Here is a 23,986-nt window from a genome sequence, read left to right on the forward strand (position 1 = left end):
GTCCCACCTCGCTGAACTCGAGAGACAACTCGGTGACTTGGCAAGACATCTGAGCAGCATAACATCCCAAAAGAAACAAGAGCAGAAGTGCTGGAAATGCGGTAGTGAAGGACACCTGCGAAGGAGTTGTCCGGCTCGCCAAGCTACGCGAGGGAAGGAAATCACCACCACCAGAGCTCTGCAGATTTCCTCTTCTAGTAGTGGCAGTGATGGACTTTTCATTTACGCCCATGTAAATGGGAATCCTTGCAAACTGATTGTCGACACTGGAGCCAATGTGACAATCGTTAGGACAGATGTGGCTCGTGAATTTGGATTGAAACTGCTGTGGACATCGCCACGCGTAAGTCTCCAGACTGTGACAGGTGACAAAATCGAGATTGACGGTAAAGTGGACTTGGAAATAGTGTTTGGGAATGCCACCTACCATCATACGGCATTCGTCGCTAATATCACGGACTCCTTCATTCTCGGATTGGACTTTTTGAAGAAATATAAATTCACTCTCGACTTCAAGACTAATGAGCTGCACTCGATGAGAGAAGACATAGCCGTTTTCCCTGCAGAAAGTGATGTAAAATCCGCTCATCAAATAATAACCCAAACAGATTTATCGATTCCCTCAAGGTCAGAATCATTAATACCTGGCTCCATTGAAGAAACCAATAGTTTTCGATTTGGACGCATTGAATACCCTAACCTAAGCAATAGCCTAGAAGGAGTGCTGGTAGCATCTACGCTTGTGGACCTTTCTAAGGATGTAATTCCCGTGAGAGTCGCCAACGTGAGTGAAAGGCCAAGGAATATCCGGAAAGGTGAAGTGTTAGCAACTTGTACTCCAGTAAACTGCATCATTAGAAGAATCAATTCCCGACTGTGTCTTCTGAGTCCTTGACATCGAAGTTAATTGGGAGTGCACCATGAACGAAAGATCAAAGAACTGCTGCGGAACAATTGGTGGACGACTTCAAGCATCTGTTTTCATCTACATTAGAGGATGTGGGCCGGACGAATTTAACGCAGCATAGGATCTACACTGGAGAACACCCCCCTATTAAACAGCATCCAAGACGACTACCGTTCGCCAAGAAGGAAGAGGTTGAGACCCTCCTGAAAGAGATGAAGAAGAATGATATAATCGAACCGTCATCCAGTCCTTGGGCCTCTCCCATCGTCTTGGTCCGAAAGAAAGATGGCTCCACCAGATTTTGTGTCGATTACCGACGGCTGAATGAAATCACCAAGAAAGACAGTTACCCTCTTCCACGGATAGACGACACCTTGGACACTCTTTCTGGACACAAGTGGTTTTCCACCCTGGACTTGAAGAGCGGCTACTGGCAGGTTGAGATACACCCTGAGGACCGAGAAAAGACAGCGTTTACAACTGGACAAGGCTTATGGCAGTTTAAAGTGATGCCCTTCGGCCTCTGCAATGCACCAGCTACGTTCGAGCGTCTTATGGAGACAGTGTTAAGAGGACTTTCTTACGAATCCTGTCTGGTCTACTTAGACGATATCATCATCGTGGGACGCAGCTTCGAAGAACATCTTGCAAATCTTAGGAAGGTGCTGCAAAAGCTTAAGGAAGCCAATCTGAAGTTAAGCCCGTCCAAATGTAATTTGTTCCGCCGGGAAGTGAACTACCTTGGTCACATCATCTCTTCTGAGGGTGTACAAACCGATCTAGAGAAGGTATCTGCGGTCAGGAGTTGGAGTCGTCCCGAAAACATCCATCAGTTGCAAAGTTTCCTGGGGCTCTACACGTACTACAGGAAGTTTGTGAGGGGGTTTTTCCAGCATTGCACGACCTTTGCATAAGCTGACGGAGAGCAAGCAAAAGTTTGAATGGTCCAAAGAATGCGAAGATGCATTTCTACGACTGAAGGAGGCTTTAACATCAACGCCTATCCTCGCCTATCCTCAGCCTAAAAAATCCTTCATCCTGGACACTGATGCGAGCAACGAGGGCATCGGAGCTGTTTTATCCCAGGAAATTGACGGAAATGAACATGTCATCGCTTACTGGAGCAAATGCTTATCAAAGTCGGAGAGAAATTACTACGTCACCAGAAAGGAGTTACTGGCCATAGTGAAAGCTGTAGAACACTTCCAGCATTACCTCTACGGCAGAAAATTTCTGCTTCGGACAGATCATGCCTCGTTAACTTGGCTTTTGAACTTCAGGAATCCAGAAGGCCAGATAGCCAGGTGGATACAGCGGCTCCAGGAATATGACATGGAGATCAAGCACCGAAAAGGGTTGTCTCAAGGTAATGCAGATGCTTTATCAAGGAGACCCTGTCCTGAGAAATGCAATTATTGTTCCCGAATCAAGAAACAGTATGGAAAGACTATCCCTACTGCCTATCAGGTGACAGTGACTCCAACATCATCAGAACCAGATTCATGGAGTGCCGACCAAGTTCGAAAAGATCAACTTGAAAACCCAGACATAAAACCAATTTTGGAGTTCATGGAGAGTGACAGTCGGCGACCTAGCTGGCAGGACGTTTCCATCTTTAGTCCTGCAACAAAAAGATACTGGGCTTTATGGAATTCACTCCATTTACGGAACGGCGTAGTGTACCGAAAATGGGAATCTGAGGACGGCAAAACGTCTAGGTGGCAGTTACTACTTCCCCGATCAAGGATTTCAGATGTTCTGAAAGAAATACATAGTAGTGCGACTGGAGGACATTTTGGTGTGTTGAAAACCCTCAATAAAGTTCGGGAGCGCTTCTTCTGGAGTAAGGCGAAGGATGACGTGGAGAAGTGGTGCCATTCTTGTGACGCCTGTGCTGCTCGTAAAGGACCGAAGAAAAGAAGCAGAGGGAAGCTACGTCTGTACAACGTTGGAGCTCCTTTCGAACGAATTGGGATCGACATCCTGGGTCCTCTACCAAGAACTGCTGATGGGAACAAATACATTCTTGTTTCCATCGACTATTTCACCAAATGGCCCGAAGCGTATCCCATTCCAGATCAAGAAGCTACCACCGTAGCAGAGCCTCTAGTCCAACATTGGATCTCGAGATATGGAATACCTTTGCAGATTCATTCCGATCAAGTTAGGAATTTCATCTCTAGTGTGTTTAAGGGCCTATGTCAAATTCTCGGAATTAAGAAAACTAGGACAACACCACTACACCCACAATTGGACGGCATGGTGGAGAGATTTAACCGCACAATTATGAATAATCTATCGCTTATGGTATCCAGAAATCAACAGGATTGGGACAAGAAGCTACCTTTGTTCCTGCTGGCCTACCGCAGTGCTGTACACGAGACTACCGGATATGCCCCATCTCAGATGCTCTTCGGACGAGAGCTTCGGCTACCTTGTGATCTCGTCTTCGGTCGTCCTCCGGATGCGTCTGCATCGCCTGAGGAGTACATCCAGGATCTCCAGGCCCGGTTGGAAGACGTTCATAACTTCGCATGAGAGCGAATTAACATCGCGGCGGAGAAGATGAAGACCCGATACGACACAAGGCCTACTGGACATGAATTCAACGAAGGCGACAAGGTTTGGTTATGGAATCCCATCCGACGGAAAGGTCTTTCACCCAAATTGCAGTCGCATTGGGATGGACCCTACAAAGTCCTTAACCGACTGAATGACGTCGTAATGAGGATCCAAAAATCACCTAATGCAAAACCTAGGGTTGTACATTATGATCGGTTAGCCCCATACTATGGCCATAGTTCATGAGTATTACGTAAGCAACCATGGTTGATAACATAAAAGTTGTAGATAATTTTTGCTTTTAATGTTTAGTAATATTTCTTGTTATTATTGTGTTTTCTGTATCTGTTAGTTATTAATTAATGTGTATATTTGTAAACTTGTGATAGAAGTTTCGCACCCTTTCTGGGGATTGTACTGCTCGGGACGTGCAGTCCTTAGGAAGGGGGCAATGTTACAAATCCTGTAAATAGTAATTATTGTAGTAACGTAACCTGTAAATAGTTTCCCGTAATGAATATACAACCCCTTTTCATTCGGCTAAAGTATACGACCCCTATTTTCTTTTCTTTTCATTGATAACGGTCTACTCATTTCGGGAAGCCGAAAGAGTGTTGTGGAATATTTGAGAGATTTTTTTCGATGTTTATAAAGGCGTCCCACGTGATAAACAGGGGAGTTTCGATTGAGATTCCGAACTGAGAGCATATTTGCTCTGTTTATAGCGAGGCATTTCGCTGTGTTGTTTTCGTATTTGGAAGTAAATACGTGTGTAAACGTTGAGTTTACGGTGTTGTGTGATAATTGCTTAATTGCTGATGAATAATTTAGCAAGTGTTGACGATCTTTCCTGTACATAGTGTAAATAAATTTCCTGTGCTTTTATCAAGAACTGTGTCTTCATTTCAAGAAAGTGGAAGTCGCACCGAATCCGTTACAATATTTATTAAGTAAAGAAACAAAACAGGTCTTCTTATTCACAATATTAGAATTATTGCTTGAATAAAATAAAATCTGCCCAAATCACGATAGTTTAGCTATTCACAAACAAAAAAGCATTGAAAAAATATCAAATCCAACATAACCATTCTATGGGTCAAATCTCTCTAGTTAGCTTGGGTCAAAGCTCCCTAGGTAGCTTTCTTTCGTTTACCTTAAACTTTTAGCAATTAGATTAAAGTTATATAAAAGTACTGCACATTAATATATAGCTAGAAAAGTGACTAAAATATACACTGGTGTGCAAAAATTAAGGACGAAGTCGAAAAATTAGCATATCAGCTGAACGATGAGGCAGAGCGGACAGAAAGATCAATCGGGAGATTAAATAAGGTGATGTACGGTAGCACATGCGCAGATATGCAGGCAGACGTAATGGGGGAGTGTCTGAGTAGTATAAAGCATGTTGTCGGTGTAAGATCAGTATTTCTGGCAAAGAGATTGCACGCCGTATAGCAGTTAAAATCACACCGAGTTGCTGCCTCAGCGAGAAATGCGAATAATCAATCTGTTCGACGACATCTGGATGCTTTTACCCGAGGTCGAATCATTGGGAAGTTGGAGGAAGGCCGCAGTGTGACAAGTGTGGCTGCAGAGTTCGGTATTGCTCACAGCATCGTTTCACGACTTTGGAGAAAATTTCAAACTACAGGAACAGCTATCCGGGGGTTCAGTAGTGGTCGTCCACGAGGAACCACACCCGCAGATGACCGGTATATTGTCTTACAGGCCAGAAGAAACAGGCAGCAGACAGCGGGAGAAATCGCTAGACACACGACACAGGCGACTGGACGACCGATATCGCGTTTTACCGTGGCCAGAAGACTGCACGGTGGTGGTCTGTTTGCACGACGCCCTATACGGTGTATACCTCTAACGCCTGCCTATCGGAGATGGCGTTCTCTGTAGTGCCGGGAACACCGGAATTGGAGAGACAATGAATGGGGACGAGTACTCTTTACAGATGAGAGCAGATTCAGTCTGAGTAGCGATTCTCATCGCATATTCATCTGGAGAGAGCGGGGAAGCCGCAATCATCCCTCGAGGCGCTATGGGTCCGCAGTTCCTTTTCATGGACGACAATGCACCATGTCATCGCACAGTAGCTGACACCCTCATTCTCAGCATGGGCAGATGCTGTGAAACCTGCCTAGCAGTCGGGGGAGATCATATCCCCTGCTAAAGACCGGATGTTTCGTGCTGGACACCCATCACAGGGATGTTTCGGCCTTCAGTCGCATTGCGCTCCATGCTACTTTTTCAATAAAGCTTCTTTTTATCCCTCTGATTTCTCTTTTAGTAAGTGTTGCTTACGTTACACATGTCCTTACGTATTGGGAATCTTACGGTATTAAGTGTGTTGATTTGGAAAGCTTTTGTACAAAGTCAATTGAAAAAACCGTCTCGTCCTTAATTTTTGCACACCAGTGAATATACGTTAAAAATTCATTTCTCTCAAAACTGGAGGTTAAAATTTAACAAATTCCAAAATCTTCCAAGTTTTACTTGAAAGGTGCAGCGTCATTTAACACTGAATTTATTGCAAACCACTGATAATTCTGAAAGGGCTTCACCCTGCAAATACTGTCGTGTGATTAGTCAGTAGGGTGGTTCGAAAAAATCGATTTTTTTTTTTTTTTTTGGAATCGCGTTACCTCTCAAAAGTGGCAGTTTAGTTCCTCATTTGTAGTCCAGTCAATAGATACATTTTACCTTGCAAAAAATGGGGTCAAAGATTTTATTTTTTTAATTTGTACATATTGGTGCCGACATGGAAAAACCAAGTTATCCAACACGAAAGACCCCGGGAGAACTTTTGGGGGCCGAAAAACCACAAAAATTTATGACTTTTTTTGTTTTTTCCAAAATATCTCCGAAATGGTTCAACTTAGAAAAAAGTTTTAAAGTAAAGTTTAAAGAACATAAAATTTCCTACAACTTTTGTATTTACAACTTTTTTGTAGCACAAATAACAAGCTTGCTATAGCTCTTTGAAAATAGGCAGTTTTCCTCCACTCCGAAAAAAAAAGCTTTCACGCTGAAAGCAAGGCGTCATAATTATTAGAACTTCAATAGAAACTTTAATTTCAGAGAGTTTATCGACAGTTAGAGTAGTTTGAGTTTCTTGCTCACCTCCCCCCCCCCCCCCCGCTGGACACAGTAGCAATTCTGGCTGACAGATTAGTTCCCACTAGACTCCAAAAACAAACAATGTATTACGAAACTGAAATACATATATACGCATTCATTTAAAGCACATACGACGATGCAATAATAATTTTAAAAAAAAACCTTCCCCACTGCTCACGAACTAACTTTTCTGATCTGACAGAGGTAGTCTTCATCAGACTCCAATAATAGATGATATATTGTTGTTTGTAACTGGATTACACAATATACATTCATTTGAGGGATATAATTCGTACATTCTAGTCTAATTATTGCAATTTAAATATTAATGTGAAGGAATGAATATTAGGCAGCTAATAAGCAAACAATCAAACAGTCATGCATCCTATGCTCTGATACAATAATAATAATAAACCCTCCCCCACCGCTCACGAACTAATATTTCTATTCTGACAGAGGTAGTCCTCAGTCCGACTCCAATAACATATGATTTATATGCAGTTTGTAATTGAATTACAAAATCTTCTCATTCATTTAAAGCACATAATTCGTACCATCTATTCTATTACAAGCGAAAATGCAATATTCGAATATTAATGTGAATGAATAAATATTAGGGTGATAATAAACAAACAATAAACATAAAAATGAATAAATAAAGGTACAATAGTAATACGTAATGAACACTTTGAAAAAATTCTGCAGAAACTGACTTTTTGAGGCATGAAAAACCCAAAAGAATTACCTTACAAAATGAAAATCCAATTGTAGAAGATTAATACATACATCTAAATTACAGAGAGATTCATTCGACCTTAAAGCAAATAGAGAAATAACAACAAAACACGCTGTTTATCTTCTTCGAAGACGTTTTGAAGTTCTCCCAGTTCAGAATCTGTAGGGGGTAGAAAGAAGCTGTAGTCCTTTAATTGTTCATCTCCTTGTTGCGGTAATTCCAAAAGCTCCTGGAACAAATTATCTTCTTCAGCAGTCTCATCCAAAGATGAAATTTCTGCAACATTTTCACAATTTGTACCACTGCAGTGTTTGTACGTGCTGGAGCATTTTAAACCTGCCTTGTGACAAGAACAGGATCCAGTACAATTTTTCATGCAGGTACAAAAGATTCTGAGTAACTGAATCTCTTTTCGTGTCAACATGCATTAGACCTTGCGTCCTGCGTTCCCAACCCCATTTCTCTGGATCAATTATGTTGCCCAACCAACTTTGAATTTTGTGGTAGAACCGATATGAGTGATAACGTCCAGCATGCCCCCTCTCCCCGCACGTTGGAGGTAGCCCAGCAAGATTTATCTTAGCCCTGTATACTAGTTTTATAAAAAGATTAAATTGCAAAGTATCCAAAGATATGTTCAAATACTTTACGTCACCTGTGTATAATATTTGCAAAATGTTTTCTCCAGCTGCAGCTAAGGAAGGCATCATGATGATAGATTGGGTGCATAAATACTTCAATAGCTTCCTTAATTTTTAGGAGTTTTTTTCTTTTTTTGACTATTTTGTACAACTTAATTTTGCCTTGGCCAAAGATTGCCGAAGTCGTATCACACCCACTAGACGCATGGATGAAAAGAATATTGCTGGGGTCAAACTTAAAAGATTTAGTGGGGAAAAAAACAAATCACAAGCATTCTCTCTTCCAGGTTTTAAAAAGAACAAGTTGCTGAAAGGCTGTCCTAAAGCTGTCATCAGTCCTCTCGCTCACTATAACAACCTTTTCAATTTCTTTTGCCTTTGAAAGAGCAGTAAGTGAGTGAGTCGGCATCATCTTGAGTCTGCCTGACTTCAATGTCACACTCTTCGAAATATGTCTCAAGAAGTAGAATAAGACAATTCTTTTTGTTATAATTTGCCAGAAATCTTTCTTAAGGAATTTAGTTAACATGTTAGGTTCAACCATTACTTCAAGGGAAGAGATTGATTGCTCATTGATATAGCATTTGTGACAGGCAGTGTGAATTGTCACTTCTTTTAAGAACTTCAAAAAACGCTGATGTTCTTCATTTTGCCGTTTTGCGCTGTATCTTTGAAGATTTTCTGTTCCCTTCTCCTTCACAATCTTTATTTCGCATTCATGCAAACTGATTTCGCAAATAATAATGATAATAATAATAATAAAAAAAAAAAACACCTTGGTCAGGCGTAATCATTTCTAGGAAAAAATTGTAATTCAGAACACACAAATTGATAAAACATACTCTCGCTCAAACCCTGAAGTGACCAACATGAGTAGCTATTGAGTCGATTCATCTCATTTGGAGAAAAAAAAAGGGGGTGGGATGGAATGGGGGTGTTTTGTTTAAATTAAAGGGAACGGAGGCATTTACCCTCAGCTGTGAAAGACAAATGATTTCCAAGGTCAGACTGCCGGCATTTCTCCTTTTTTCCTCCGTTATCCGATGCGCTTTCACGCACTTCGCTGAAGGGGTTCAGAAAAGTGTGACATTCAAGAAGCTGTAACTCGCTTGCTTTTCATGCTACAAAAATGTTGTAATGACAAAAGTTGAAGGAAATTTAATACTCTTTAACATTTGCATTGGAAGTTTTTTTGTAATTTTAACCATTTTTGAGATATTTTGAAAATACTACAAAAAGTCACAAATTTTTGGGGGTTTTCGGCCCCCAAAAGTTCTCCCGAGGTCTTTCATGTTGGATAACTTGGTTTTTTCATATTGGCACTAGTATACACAAATTTAAAAAATAAAATCTTTGACCCCATTTTTTGTAAGGCAAGCCCGTTTTTTTCTACCTATTGACTGGACTATTGGGGAAAAATCACAAAAAAATTCTAAGTTGACATCTTTAGTTCGCGCATGCGGCTGAAAGATTGAAAAAATATGCTAAAAATTGAATTTTTCAACACATAATAAATTAGTTTTTTCATATTTTTATAACGCAACAGCCATAAATTGTCAGTATATAGCGTAGTTTGAACCTTAAAAAATATTATGTAGCTTTTACATAAGATCTTTCGTTTGCGCATACGCCTTATTGGGCTGTAATCTCCGTGCCCAATCTAAGGCGTATGCGCGAACAAAAGATACGTAAACGTTATAAACTGTTTTTTTAGGCGCAAACTAAGCTATATACTGATAGTTTATGGCTGTTGCACTATAAAAACAATACAAAAAACTATTTTAATTTTTTTTTGAAAAATTCAATTTTTAGCATATTTTTTCAAAATTTCAGCCTCCTGCGCGAATTGAAGATGTCAACCTAGAATTTTTTTTATTATTTTTCTCCAATTGAGGATACTAAACTGCCAATTTTGAGAGGTAACACGATTCCGAAATTAAAAAATCGATTTTTTCGAACCACCCTATTAGTCAGCCAATAATATGTCTAAAAGTTATCCAAAGTATGCTTTCCATGGAACAAGTCCTTATGGGTCAAGTCTCCCTATTGATCAAACCTCCCTACTTTTCCGTACTGTTAAATCACTTATTTTCGTGAGGGTTCAATTTTCGCGAGCCCGATGTAATCACAAAAATTTAAGCCTCGCGAAATATTTAAACTTTATGTAAATAAACAACTTTCGGTTCTGTTCATATAAAATTCGTGAAAATTTCAGCTCGCAAAATCACCAATATCTTCATGTTCCCGAAAATTAAGACTTACGAAAATAAGTGGTTTTTCAGTAGTAAACCAAGTTAAAGAGCATTTCGCCACGTATTTCTCTATAAATATGAAAAAAAATTCTAGTTCCGAAAGTGTCTTCTTACTTTTGACTGCATAGTAAATATTGAAAACAAACAAGAAATGATTTTACTAACCCCGTGTGAATGTATTATAGCTTTGGGTGCGCCTGTAGTGCCAGAAGTGAAATTGATACATAAAGGATTGTTGAACGGAACTTGTTCGAAAACTATATCAGCTCCGCATTTATTTATCTTTTCTCTAGCTGGTTTGAGAAAATCTTCAATGGAAACGCTAGGAAGAAAGTTAAAAACAATCATTAAGTTACCGTTGGCATGACTCGGCTGTCGGTGCATTGCATAAAGCATATTTAGGCTTTTGCATTTTCATTTTCCGTTCAAAACACAAAACTTTGATTAATTATTGGTATTTTGAATTATTATCGATAGCTTTCTTTTAGCAAGATTTCTCGTTTACTGGTATAGATGCTTGTTAACATAGTACAAACGCATTAATTAATTTTCGTAATAATTTGGAAAAATGCAATAAATGTGCATTATTTGACAGGAATAAAACGCGCAGTGTTGGGGTTGGGTATGCATATGCATGCAAAATAATTTTTGTACCTGAAGTAAAATGCCAAGGGAAAGAAATGTATTTAAATAAACTAACGAAATAAAAGCATTTATTAGTATTTTAGATTTACTGTGTCTGCACTTAAAGTCAAAAATTATAGTAAATTTTCAGATGGAATAAGTTATTATTAACTTATTTATTTATCTCTCGAAATTTTTAATTTGGAAGCAAGTTTGTTTTATCTGAATCAAAATTGTTTCGCTTTATGATAGAATGCGCTGCTTGTTCATAAATTAAAATCCATACCAAATATAAAATGCTACTATAATGGGGTTGTTTCCTTCAGAAATAAAGTAATACTTTTTGTCACTGAAATTGATAGAATAAGAAGAAAAAAAAAAAAAAAAACATGGACCCAGAAAGTGCTTTCATTTCCCCAACAGTTATTTTTTAATTATTTTTTTAAATGTCCGATTTTTGAAACGAGGCGTGGTCTTGATGACGTCACAAATGATGCACTTTGCCGCATCTTTCTACCGCGATTCCACGTCATAATAATCAAGAAACGAATTAAAATTGCGCTCTACGCTTGTTATCAACCGTATCATAGCCAATACACGTGAGTAAAGATGCGAATTAAATATTTTGCTCTGTGAATGGCAACACAGAATGGCATTTCATCATTTGTGATGCCATCGGATAGAAGCATAAACATTGAAAGCGCGCCGAGTAAGTAATTTTTTTAAAATATTAAACTTGCACAAATTATTTAAAAAATGGTCAAATCCTATGTTTTTAAGCATGCTCTTTCAGAAAAAAGACTTTTAAAATTTTGGAAACGACTCCATTGCTTATTTTCCTATCGAATCGCGAAGCATAAATTACTACATTTTGCTTTAACGCATAAGATACTGCAAGAAGTGTAGTTAGGTTTCAGTCTGGTATAGATAAAGGAAAATCATTTAATTACGGAAGTAAAAACTAAATTAAGGCCTTTTGCTGAATTCATTTGCAAGGGTGAGACATTTTTACTCATATACTAGCCCTTTATTCTTGAAATTTTAAAATTTTGGCTATTAATTGATATATATATATACAAGTGTCCCTCGTATAACACTGTTAATTTGCACCGTGCTATATCGAAACCGTGTTATACGAAACTTTTGAAATAACTTAAATTTATGCAGTGTGTATCGTGTTATATAGAATCAAGTCGTGTGGTGTAAATTTTATGATAGAGGAAACTTCGTTCCAATTCGCAACTCCAGAGCTCGAATACGCTACCTTGCGGTGATTAACAATACTTTCGAAAAAGGTAAAACATTCCGTTCCACGTGTTTTCTTTGGGATAAATTACAGGCTTCAGACAGTTTGTTGTGTAATGTAATTTCAGAAGAATAGAAGAGAAAGCTTTCCACAAACACGATGAAAAATTATTGTCATTCACAAAGTATCAAAGCAAGTTATAAGTTACGGCATTTGTTTGTTTTACCTTTTTCATCTGCCATTAAACAAGGGCTGCAGCCCCCCTATAGTTTATTGGAATTGCGAATTTCAATAAAGTATACAAAACATGCTATTTGTTTCGATAGAAAAAACTAGAAAAAAAAAATAGATCAAGTTTTTTTTTTCGAACTATTGTTAAAACGAAAATCCGTGGTTTTTTGCAGCAATAAAGTTCACCTGAGAAACAACGGAAAAATGCGTATCTCTAAGAATAATAAAACTGAAAGTTTGTCTGTTTGTCTGACGTGGGTAGGGCCAAGACTTAGGTCGATTTTTATGAAATTTAGCACAAAATTAGCTTGAAGCAGGGTTGTGTGCTCCTCGAAACGTTTTTTCAAAAACTCGATTTTGATCTTTTTCTATTCCAAGTTTAATCTCACTTTCACATAAATGTGATAATAAGAAAAGAAATATTTCATGGACATTTTCATATTTTTGGTCATTCGCAAAGTTTAAATTTTTTCTGCAAAAGATGAAGTTTTTTTGAAGTTTCTACGAACATTAGGAGAGTAGTAGGAATTATTTAAGGGAAAAAAACGGAATCCAAGGGTTACCTTAAGCAAACCGAACAATCCTAAATTATTAAGCGACGTTGACGCAAAAAAAGAAAGAAAGAAGAGAAGGAAAGAAATAAGAAAGAAAAAGGATTTAAGAAAAAAAAAGGAGGACTCCAAATAAGAGAAAACGTAAAGATTTTAGTATTTACTGCTGTGGCCAACTTAAAATAGAGTTAAATGTTTTCTAGTAAGTAGTTTTGTTTGTTTTTTCCTCCTTTTTTTTACTCCCCCCCCCTTTTTTTATTTTCCCTCTTTTCTTTTCTTTTTTTTTGGGGGGGGGGGGGTGGAAGAGACCTAGCGGACATTAATGACAAGGGGCCCACCTTGGCTCTCTGCGGACTTGTTCTTAAGATGAAATTAATAGGAGAGCGAGCAAAGAGTGGCATAGATTTTGTACTTCTGAGAACTTTAGATCCTGCATTATAAAAAGTTATCATTTAGATAGCAAAACTGACTATTAGTTACGAATAATAAAGAACTGGACTTAACTCCTTACCATCCTGGAAGATTTTTTATTTCATTCACTTCTTGTTTTGATGGAACAAATACCACTTTTTTCAGAGATGGTAGACCTAAGCGAATAAATTTCTTATCAGCAACAAAATATACGCGTGCACATACTCACAAAAATTGAGACACATCAAGATACTGATTTTGATGAAAACATTGGGGAATCTAATAAAATATCTTAAAGCATTTTTCAACCTAGTTCATGCACATTTTGTACTAACTTAAGATGTACGGATATTTTTATTTTCGTCTAATCAGGAGGCTTTGAAGTTACTTAAATCAGAGAATTTAGCTTTCCCTCCAGAAACATTTAAAAGTCATATAACGAAAGTACTATAAGTAGTATATTTCAAACTAATAGAGGCTTCCGTTTCCGCCTGCAACCCGATTATTCGCTTTCCATATTATCGGTCTTCAAACTGTATGTATTTTTTAAATTGATTTTAATTTATCTTTTTTCAGATTTTTTAAACATTGCTAACTGTAGAATCATAACTCACTTTTTATGATATTCGGGAGTTTCTGAACCATGTCTATCTCCTTTCCGTCAAAATGAAAATTTCCTGCTGCGAAGAGGATCTTGGGATTCGTTTGCTCGAACCTGGAAACCACAGCCTGCGAACACATTCCAGATGGTTACATAAACCATAAGAAAAGAAATGAATAGATTGTGCTTTTTTTTCCCTTAACTTTTTATGGTATGGATCTGATAAGTTTGGTCATGACCTGGACAATGTTTATTTCTTTTTGGGGAGTTCGACGAAAAAGGAATGGGTTTTTTGGCTTGGATTTCAGTTGGAATACTTCCGCAAAACTGGTACGAAAATAACTTAACTCTGTCAAAATGACTTTCCCCTATTACCCTTTTTAGGGAGCACACATTGTCAAGGTCATGGCTCAACTTATAAGAGCCACACTATGACTCATCCGATAGCTGCATATTATGCCAGAACATTTGCTGGGAAAATTTCATTTTCGTCTCTTAAGGATTCCATTAATCAATTATTTTACGTTAACATGATGAGATTGAGAATTTGTTGCAGTTGACATTGGTTCAGTTTCTTTTCAATAATTCATTCATTCTTTTATTTACTCACTCTTTTGATCAAATATATCTTTAATAATCGAATAGAAAATATCTCATTAGAAAACTACTTTATTCTTCACCTTTCCCTATATAAAAAAAAGTATAAAATTGCTTACATTTTTGGTGGTACAAATTTCCTGCCAAAAAATAAATAAATATTACAATAATGCTTCAATGCATGTTTTTTTATAACATATATTGCTCTTTTTTATGTACCGAAATTTGAGAACAAATTTCTCTCTTGTTAATTTTGAAAAAGGTAAGTTATTTTAACTATTTCATTTTGCCCCGCATTCCCCTATAGTTAAATCGTTTGCTGCGTACACCAAGCACTTAAAAAATAGAATACCTTAACTCCTAGAAGAGGAAGAGCGCCACACCATATTGCACCTATGCTTGCAGTTGCAAAATATGCATAAATAGCTTCAACTTTGTTTGACATGTAACCTAAAAAAATAACAAATAAAAAAAAATGAAGCAAAAGTTTGTTGATACCATGGGCTTTCAACTTAAGATTGTTTCAGCGCATTCACTTGATTACCTACATGTAACGACATCGCCTTTCTTCACTCCCAAGTCTTTGAGTGCTTCTGCGTATACAGCGACTTCAGTATACATCTGCTCGTAAGATATGTGCTCTATATTGTCGTGTTCATCTGCATCAATGAAACAAGTTTATTAAATTCTATCAATAAAAAGGTGGGCGTACATACACATTCATAATGAGCCTAACTTAATAACTTCTCTAGAAAACCAATAAAAAAAACCTCATGCTTTCAAACTTTACAAGTACAAAATCAATAAACTATCGGTTTGTTTTAAAAACGAGTAATTTTTGTTGCACTTAATGTTCAGAAAAATATTGTGCGTGTGAAATAGTTTTAACGCCTTTTACTCCTTCAAAAAATAGAAAAATTAATAACCATGTATTTATATTTCTGCAGTTCCCCCCTCCCATCTTTTTTGCTCTTTGTGTTTTTAAAGGAACATTCAAAATAATTTCAGGTTGTTGGTTAGATTGGGTTTTTTGCCGCTAGAGCCTCAGTAGGGTATACTGCGCCAAACGATTGTTTTAATTCGAAAAAGGTACCAAAGAAGAGAAATTGTTCAAAGAGGAAGACATAAAACCTTCAGAATTTTCAAAACCCTTGCCGAAAAAAGCACAAAAACGAAGTTTTACCGTTTTAGTAACAAGCCAAAGGAGTAGACAGAAAAATAATTTTGAGTAAAATGAAAACATTTATAACAACACAAAGACAAGACGAAAACATGGACAAAAGGACGAATACTAAATTAAAGACAAAAATCCAATCTCCTGAAGGATGCGGGGCAATTTAGGATTAGGCAATCATTTCAGGATTCGAAGTTACGCTAATTATTGAAATCGCTAGTTCGTCTATCTTTATTGGGAATTTCTCAAAGAAAATTTAAATAAATTTTCTTCAGATCGCTCTGTCGTAATGAATTAACTGTTTGAATTGTTTAACCGCATGCAACTTCCCGTAGCTTAGAAAGGGTATTTAAGCAATTGACTGTGTGCATGTGTGTGGCAGATCGAATTGTTGACAATGTCAGTTTAACATGTTGTGTAAATACTTTTGTTTTACGTTTATTCTTGGGTGTAAGAATCAATACATGTTAAGTAATATGAAAGTTATCTCTCAGTCTCTAACTGCACCAGGAAATGGCACTGCGTGCATAAACTCTGCTTTTTATCGGAAAATTGTCCTTTTTTTGTCCATAAGGGAGCCTCAAACTCCACTATAGCGCAAAATCAGAGAATTAAGATTTATTTCATAGAGGGGCAACTGTGTGTGTAGTGGGGCTCTCGTAAGTTGAGCTATGGCCTAGACAATGTTCACCATCTTTTTGGAAAGTTTAGTAAAAAACGAGGGTGGTATTGGGGCGGATTTAAGTTAAAATACTTTAGCAAAACTACTAAGAAATAATCCCGACTCCAACGCAGCACGAATTACCCTTTCCTATACCCCCTAAAAAGAGGTGAACGTCATCAAGGTTATACTTGACTAATAGCTTGACTTGATTAAACAAAGTCGCACTATACGTAACACACTGATAGGGCAAATTTGTTAGTAAAATATTTGAGTGAAACTCATTGGAAATGTCTGAAAGTGCCATGGAGCTCTAATGGTGAGACAAATATGTTTTCTCGCATCTGGGGGGGAGAGGGGGTGTCTTTTTTACTTTCTTCTATATCGAATATTGTATAGTAGAAAGTATTGTTTTTTACTCTCTCTCTCTCTCTCTCTCTTTCTTGCATTGAAGAGTTGGTGTGGTGCTTGCAGCTACGAAGCCCGTGGAAATTAATTTACGAGCAATGGTACGTAATTCGATTTGGTTAAGATTTCTCTAGCAAGACTTTAGAACTAGTTAAAAGGAGTCTATTTTGATTCCATGTCAATGGATTTTATTCACATCACTGAGTAGTTAAACAATTTACTTCAAATTAATCCGCAAATTAATGCAATTTGCCCGTAGATAACTGAATATTGATTGTGCCGACTGAGTGGAGTTGTGATTGGACGTTGGTCTCTGACGCCCAAAGGTGCAGGTTCGAACCTGTCTCCAGTCTGCGTACTTTCAAGAAGCAGAAAATCGACAGTTCCCATGTCGTTTCATCACGTGGCATGCAAAATATCCCTTGAGTACTTGTTTGATTGCAAGGGGTCTTTTCAAAATTCATTTCAATCTGGCATTGAAGAGAGCTCAGGTGTCTTCTTGTGGGAAAACTGGTCTCATGGTAATGGCATCCGCCGGTATTGGTGTTACATGAAGGAATTGTTGCTATTTCGGGGATCTCACTAGGTCTGAAAAAAGTTGTGCCTATAACGCAACCTCATTAGAAAGGGAAACAGAACTGAATATTGAAAATGACTTGGTGTGTTTTAATGATAATATTCTGTATGAAAATTTTGCAACTGTTTATGAACAGTTCAAATTCATCTTTTCCTTCCCCTGTCAATTCAAATTTCCAACTTTTTCTCCAAATGCTGTTGCTTCATTAAGAGTTAAGAAAATTCTTACCTGCTACTATTATGGCAGTTTTAGAACTTCTAACTCGTAAAACATTTTCTGCATAGTTAAGCTTCGCTCCTTTGAACCAGTCTGTGTCTGCTAAACTTCCATTTTTATCAAAAACCTGCAATGAAACTGATTTAATATTTGGGAGATTTTGGTATTTCTATACAAAATATATAAGGTAATCCTATCAGTACACTTCGTATAATATTTGTAAAAATAATATTTAAAAAGTAGTTTTCCTACTTCATTGGCAGCAGTAAGTTTCTTCTATGAAATGCTACCGAGGAAACGTCTAGAAATTTTGCGTTCTTCTACTGGTTAGACGTGTTTACTTACTGAGTTGCCTATCGAAAAACCTGAAGCAGAACTAAAAATTATGTGTCTAGAAAATTGTATCTTCTTACACCGGTTTGACTGGTTAAATTTAATTAGTTGCTGCACCATTCTTCATTTAAAGCCCCAAAATTCTTGAAACAAAACTAAAAATTCTAGACTGGAAAATTTTGCGTTCATCCACAGGTAAGACGTGCTCAAGTTATTGAATTGCTGCACCGTTTTTCATTTAAACCTTCAAAGAACCTGAAGCAAATGCAGAATCGTACAAAAATCTTCCAATGATTTTTTTTTTAAATTATAAACAACATAAAAAAAGTTTTTAATGTCATACACCAAATGGTGTTACGTATAAAGACGTTATGAATTTTTGAAAGCAAATTGCTTTAGCGTTCTTCTCTGGTGTTTTAAATGGTAATATGTTTTGTTAAAAATATGCTCTTTCTCTCTAAGGATGAACGACGCATACTGTGCAGATTGTGCATTTAACCAAACTACTTCAGTTATAAGTAGAAGTGATGAAAGTGCTGTTTGTGAAAAATAGCGAGAGGAAGAATAACTCCTCTTATGCGGACACTAACGGGACAAATTTTTTTTGTCCTCAATAGAGGGGTGTCCGCAGGACAGGGGTTTAATAACGTTATTTGCCTTGGAATTGAGGAATTAAAAATTGTCCGCATAAGAGGGGTGCCTGCAGTTGAGGGGTGTCCGTTAGAAGGGGTTTTACTGTATTTGCTGAATTTTGATTGCTATCACCATAAATATATGGCTAGTTTCGTGAGTGACTCACGCTACAAGTGAAAATAATAAGGAATTTTAAAATAGATCTCAAGCAAGATAGCTGTTTTGAACCCGTAATTAATCGCTTTTGTATTGCATTTTAGTGGTTGAACTAACTAGTTTATACGATGTATAAACAACATTATTTATATCATTTCATGAATTTAGTCACAAATGTGACTCACACTACTTTGAAAACAAAACTTAATTTTATACTATATTCAGATTTGTGAATTTTTTCTTTTAGTTAATGCTTAAGCAATTTTTTAACATGGTTACGGTTCGAGACTCATCGAATTTTGGATAAAACGAAACAAATAATTCTGAGTAATTTTTTAATAAACCGGGGAACAATTATTAAAGTGACTCCCACTACAACCTCAAAATTATTCATACTTTGAGCCAAGATGGCTATTCGATACTGAATTTTCAAAATTGCGACTTTAGACGATCTTCGATGATGCTAGGAGAAGAGCTTCTCCACCAGAAATTTTTGGAAAGTGAAACTCCAAAAACGCAATTGTGGACGATCTTTTTTGACATAATGAAGGAGAGAGTTCCAAGTGCCTTCCAGTGGATTTTTTTGAAAATTGAAGTCTTAAATATGTGACTGCTGTAAACCATCCTTCGTAGCGTTTAGAGAAAGATTGGGGTTTTTGGAATTTTCTATGGTAGGTTTTAGAAACTGAAATTCGGAGAACGCAATTTTAACTGATCTTCAATAATGTTAGGGAGAAAAAGTTACGGGACTCCCCTCGAAAGTTTTTGAAATCGAAGTTCGGAAAAGGTTGTTATCAGCCATCTTTGATGATTTTACGGAATGAGATGGGATTTGAAACTGCCTCCGAAAATTTGTTAAAATTGTTGCTAAAACGTAATTTTATACGGTGTAAGGAGGAGGGGAAGTTCGTATTTCATATATTGTGTATTCGTGCTCGTGTGTACGTGCATTATTCAAAGAAATTTTTCTCCGTTCCTAATCCACAACAACGCAGTAAGGAAAAGCAAAAAAAGGTTCAAAGTGCGAAAGCTTTAAAAAGATTCATATAGTGCTTCGAAGATAACAAGAACTTTTTTATCAATGAAAAAAGAAGTGAGCTTATGGATGAAAAGATATTTGAAGGGTTTCTTCTAGTTTCTCAAAAAATTGTCTATGGTATACTTTTGCGTGGAAATAGAGTTATACAACATGTGTTTCGACAAAAAGTAGAAACACACAAAGTTTTACAGATTGCTCTGCATTATTTGACACCCCCCGCCCCTTATTTCCACTTGATATTGCTTGGCTTTCATATTAAAGATAAGAAATAAACCTTTTCATTACTTCAGTATACGGCTGAGAGCTTTTGATGTCGAAGAAGATCCACAAGCATTCCCAGAACTCTCGATAGTTTTGACGAGACCATTCATGAAGTTCCCAGTAATCATCTAAAAGAAAATTATAGTATATGAACTTAAACCAGTTTAAATATGTTCTACATCAGCTCTTTTATCTAATTGCTCGAATGACCTTCAGGCAGTGGCGGATACAAGGGGGATCATGGGGGTTATGACCCCCCCCCCCCCAAAAAAAAAAACCTCGCTACAATATATGAATGCTTGATTGAAAAAAAATGTTGAATTAAACTTTAGGGGCATTGTACGAATGGGTGGATTCAAGAAAGGGGAAGGGCCCCCCCCCCTTCATGGGGTTGTGACGTCTCCTCCCAATCTGCGACATTGCTTTGCAATATAAGGTTTATTGAATTTGAGTAGGTAAAATGACCGCTTGAAAAAAAAAGGAAAGAAAACCTGACCGAGATAAATACCGAGTAAATAAATTTTGAATTTTTTTTTTGGGGGGGGGGTTTACATGTCACTTTTCTATTTACATATACATAAGTATAAAAGGTGTCGACAGTAAAATAGTATATTTGCTTGAGTCATTCTTTGCTTTGAGCCGTCCTCAGGCGCCAGTCAAATGAAAAAAAGTAACAAAGAAGTGTCTGGCGTCCGCCGATTGCTTTTTATACAACAAATTTAACCGACGACCGCTGTTTGTAAAACTATTTCCTGTGCTGTAGGCATCGATTCAATTGATAAATATTTGAACGTATAAATATTTTATGTAATGTCTATGTAGATAACTACTCCCTTCTTTTGTGATTGTGATTTTTAGGTGTATCGTTTTTGTTCGTGCTGATTTTATTTTTTTAATGTCTTGTAAATAGTTATTTAGTTTTAATCCGTGTTTTGGAATCAGTGTCGTGCAAGTAATGTAAAATTTTAGTTTCGTGTCGCGAAACCTCGTTATACGAGAGTTCTCGTAAATTCAGACGGAAACTGTGCTGAAGAAAGCTGCGTTTGTCAAGAAAGGACCACCCAAAAAGCAATGAAGCGTTCGGGTGATAAAACTTTGCTGTCTTTTTTTGAAAATTTACAAAAAACAGATAAACACGAAACCGATGGATCGGGGTGCTGCGACGTCTTCGTCCACCTCCGATTTTTCTGCTATTGAAAAGAATCGGTCGGTGAGTATTTGTCAATGTTCGAATTATATTCATAAGATATTTAATTTTTAGTTTGATTTTCACCGCATTTTGTGTTATTAATTTGTATTTTTCTGCATACAAAATGGATGTGTCGATTATCTGCAAATTTAAAATCTAATATGGATGTGTGTCGAGTATTACGCAAATATTGAATCTATTTATCATGTTCATGAAACATTTAACTTTTATTAGATTTTCGCTGTGTTTATTTATTGTGTTGGTTGATGGTGCGAATACTGTTGCAATATGATATTTAAGTAAATAGAACGTATGTTTAATATTAACCTTCTTGACCTGCGTTTTAATGAAATGTGTCTTCCCTGGGTGTTTTGAAACCTTGAACTTTTTTACTGTAGTAAAATACAAGTTAATTGTTATAATCAGATATATGAATGAAATGAACCTTTTTTACGGAGGTATCAGTACATAAAATATTAAAAAGAGCTGTGACCAGACCGACGTAAGAAGATATTATCTTGGTTTTATTTATTATAACTAATATGCTTACCAGAAAGTCAAAAAACTAACCGTTTTTGATTAGTGTTTATCAACTCGTATCCGAGATGCCTATCATATTCAAAGTCGCTGTGTAAATTTAAACATGACTAAAACTTTGTTTCAGTAAAAGTTTTAAGTTCTCCGTCAGATCAGGAAATTTCAATTACTTTTCCTTCGCTGCTTTTCAAAGATTAATCCCAGAGGTCAAACCAAGTGATTTATTTCGACTATTTTTCTTGTTATTATTTATATTTTTGGAGATATTAAATCTATTTGTCTATTTCTTGCAGATGATCGACGAATACCGCGAAATTGAAAGTATTTTAAAAGATGCGGAGGGGGGAGGATAGGTAATCTGCTAATCTACAGAAAGCAATAAGCGATTGATTTGATAACCGTCTCCTTTGCCTTACTGGAAAAATTAACATTTATCAAATCTTTGACAATCTTGTGTGCTCTTTTGCAGGCAGATTCAGTTCCGGGGCCCATAACCTCTTCAAGTGAATCTTTGCAGCACTCCGTAACCCAAATTAGTTTGTCAAATGATATAGGAAATTATATTGGGCTGGCAAATATTAGTGATCACACCAAAGCAATGTTACTTGAAAAGCCGTGGTATCCTCCTTCAAATTACCAATTTCCTTGCAATGAGGTAATGAAAAAGGGAAAGCCAACGAAAAAATATGCCCAGAGAAGTCATTTAGAAAAGTTTCACTGGCTTGTACTTTCGGACAAAGAAAAGGGCCTTTATTGTAAATACTGTGTTCTTTTCACTTCTGGATCGGGATGCGGTTTTCAAAAAAACGCCCCTTTGAAGAGACTTGTTAAAGAACCGTTGAAAAAATTTGACAATCTGTTAGGGGAAAAAGGAGACTTGATTTTGCATGAGAAAAACCAATATCATGTTCATGCTATTGATTCTGGAAGGAACTTTCTTGCTACGTATCACAACCCTAGCTTAGAGGTAGCAAATCAAATGAATTTACAGCGAATTGTGCAAATAGAGAAAAATAAGCAGCGTTTGATACCGATTGTAAAAACAATCATATTATGTGGCAGCCAAAGTATTCCGTTGAGAGGTCACGGGGATGATAAAAATGTTGACGGTCTTCTTGCAAATGAAGGTAAACACAGTTTAGTAAATAATGAAGGGAATTTCTGAGAGTTACTTCGTTTTAGGATTGATGCTGAGGATAGTAGTTTACGTAAATACTTAGAAAGTGCTCCGTCCAATGCCACATATATTAGCAAGCATACTCAAAATGAGCTGATTAATTGTTCCAAAGAAGAAATTCAAACTGTTATATTCTCACGAGTTAAAGTAGCACAGTATTTTTCAATAATATTTGATGAGACTACAGATATATCTAGTACATGCCAGTTAAGTCTATCTTTGAGGTACATCTATAAAGATAGCCTGAGGGAAGATTTTATTACTTTTGTCAGTGCCTACGATATGATTCGAGAAGAAGATATTGAGTTATGGGGAGGAGAACGACGTTTAACGGGTGTTGCGTTAGGTCATATTGTAGAAGACACGACGAAAAACTTTGATTTGGACTTGAACTTTTGCGTTGGTTTCGGAGTCGACAGTTGTTCGGTTATGGCTTCAGAAACAAAAGGTGCTGTTCAAGAACTAAAGAAAGTTGCAAAACACGTCCATCGCTGTCCGTGTAGCAACCACATTTTAAATAATGCATTGGCCCGCTCTGCGAAAGTAGTTTCATGCAGAAATGCAACTGGGACTATTAAAAAAATTAGTTTTTGCCAACGCCTCTCCGAAACGGCATGAGGTTTTTAAGAGGAAAATGGGTTCCTCTGAGCAAACCATTTGCGATACCTGGTAGATCGAGTGCCATGAGGGTTATCTTCAGTTCCAAGGAGAATCTATCACCAAGATCCACGACGCTCTAGCGGAAATTTCTACATGGCAGGACCGAAAAATGTCGTCTGATGCATTTTCTCTTATGCAATAAGCTATCCAAAGCGTAGAATTTCTGATCTCAGTTGTGTGTCTTAGTGACATTTTAGGGGTTACTGTGTCCCTTAGCCGTCTCCTTCAAACATCTTCTCTTGATTTGAAAAGGGCTACAGATGCAATGCACGACACCATAAGTGTACTTGAAGAAAAGTGCCATAAAGCTGATTCCGTCTTCGGTGGGCTTTATTATGAAGTTTTTTAAGTAGCCGAAAAGTTAGATGTTGAAATGAAGATACCACGGCTTGTGGCCTCACAAACGAGTCGTGAAAACAATCCTCTTGTGTCTTGTGAAGAACATTTTAGGAGATCTGTATACATACCTCTTCTAGA

General features: G+C 37.0%; 1 protein-coding gene across 1 annotated transcript in view; it reads right to left on the minus strand.

The window, feature by feature from the left end:
• Positions 1–23,986, minus strand: part of LOC129216597 (acetoacetyl-CoA synthetase-like) — a 53,755-nt gene that overhangs the window by 21,205 nt on the left and 8,564 nt on the right. Inside the window, exons 3-9 of the mRNA XM_054850813.1 lie at positions 19,971–20,074; positions 17,537–17,651; positions 15,037–15,147; positions 14,841–14,938; positions 13,905–14,019; positions 13,391–13,466; positions 10,393–10,549 (exon numbers count right to left, since the gene is read on the minus strand). Coding sequence (XP_054706788.1) covers positions 10,393–10,549; positions 13,391–13,466; positions 13,905–14,019; positions 14,841–14,938; positions 15,037–15,147; positions 17,537–17,651; positions 19,971–20,074 — 776 coding nt within the window. The remainder of the gene's footprint in view (positions 1–10,392; positions 10,550–13,390; positions 13,467–13,904; positions 14,020–14,840; positions 14,939–15,036; positions 15,148–17,536; positions 17,652–19,970; positions 20,075–23,986) is intronic.

This window comes from Uloborus diversus, chromosome 2 (assembly GCF_026930045.1).
Source record: "Uloborus diversus isolate 005 chromosome 2, Udiv.v.3.1, whole genome shotgun sequence".
Classification (NCBI taxonomy): domain Eukaryota; kingdom Metazoa; phylum Arthropoda; class Arachnida; order Araneae; family Uloboridae; genus Uloborus; species Uloborus diversus.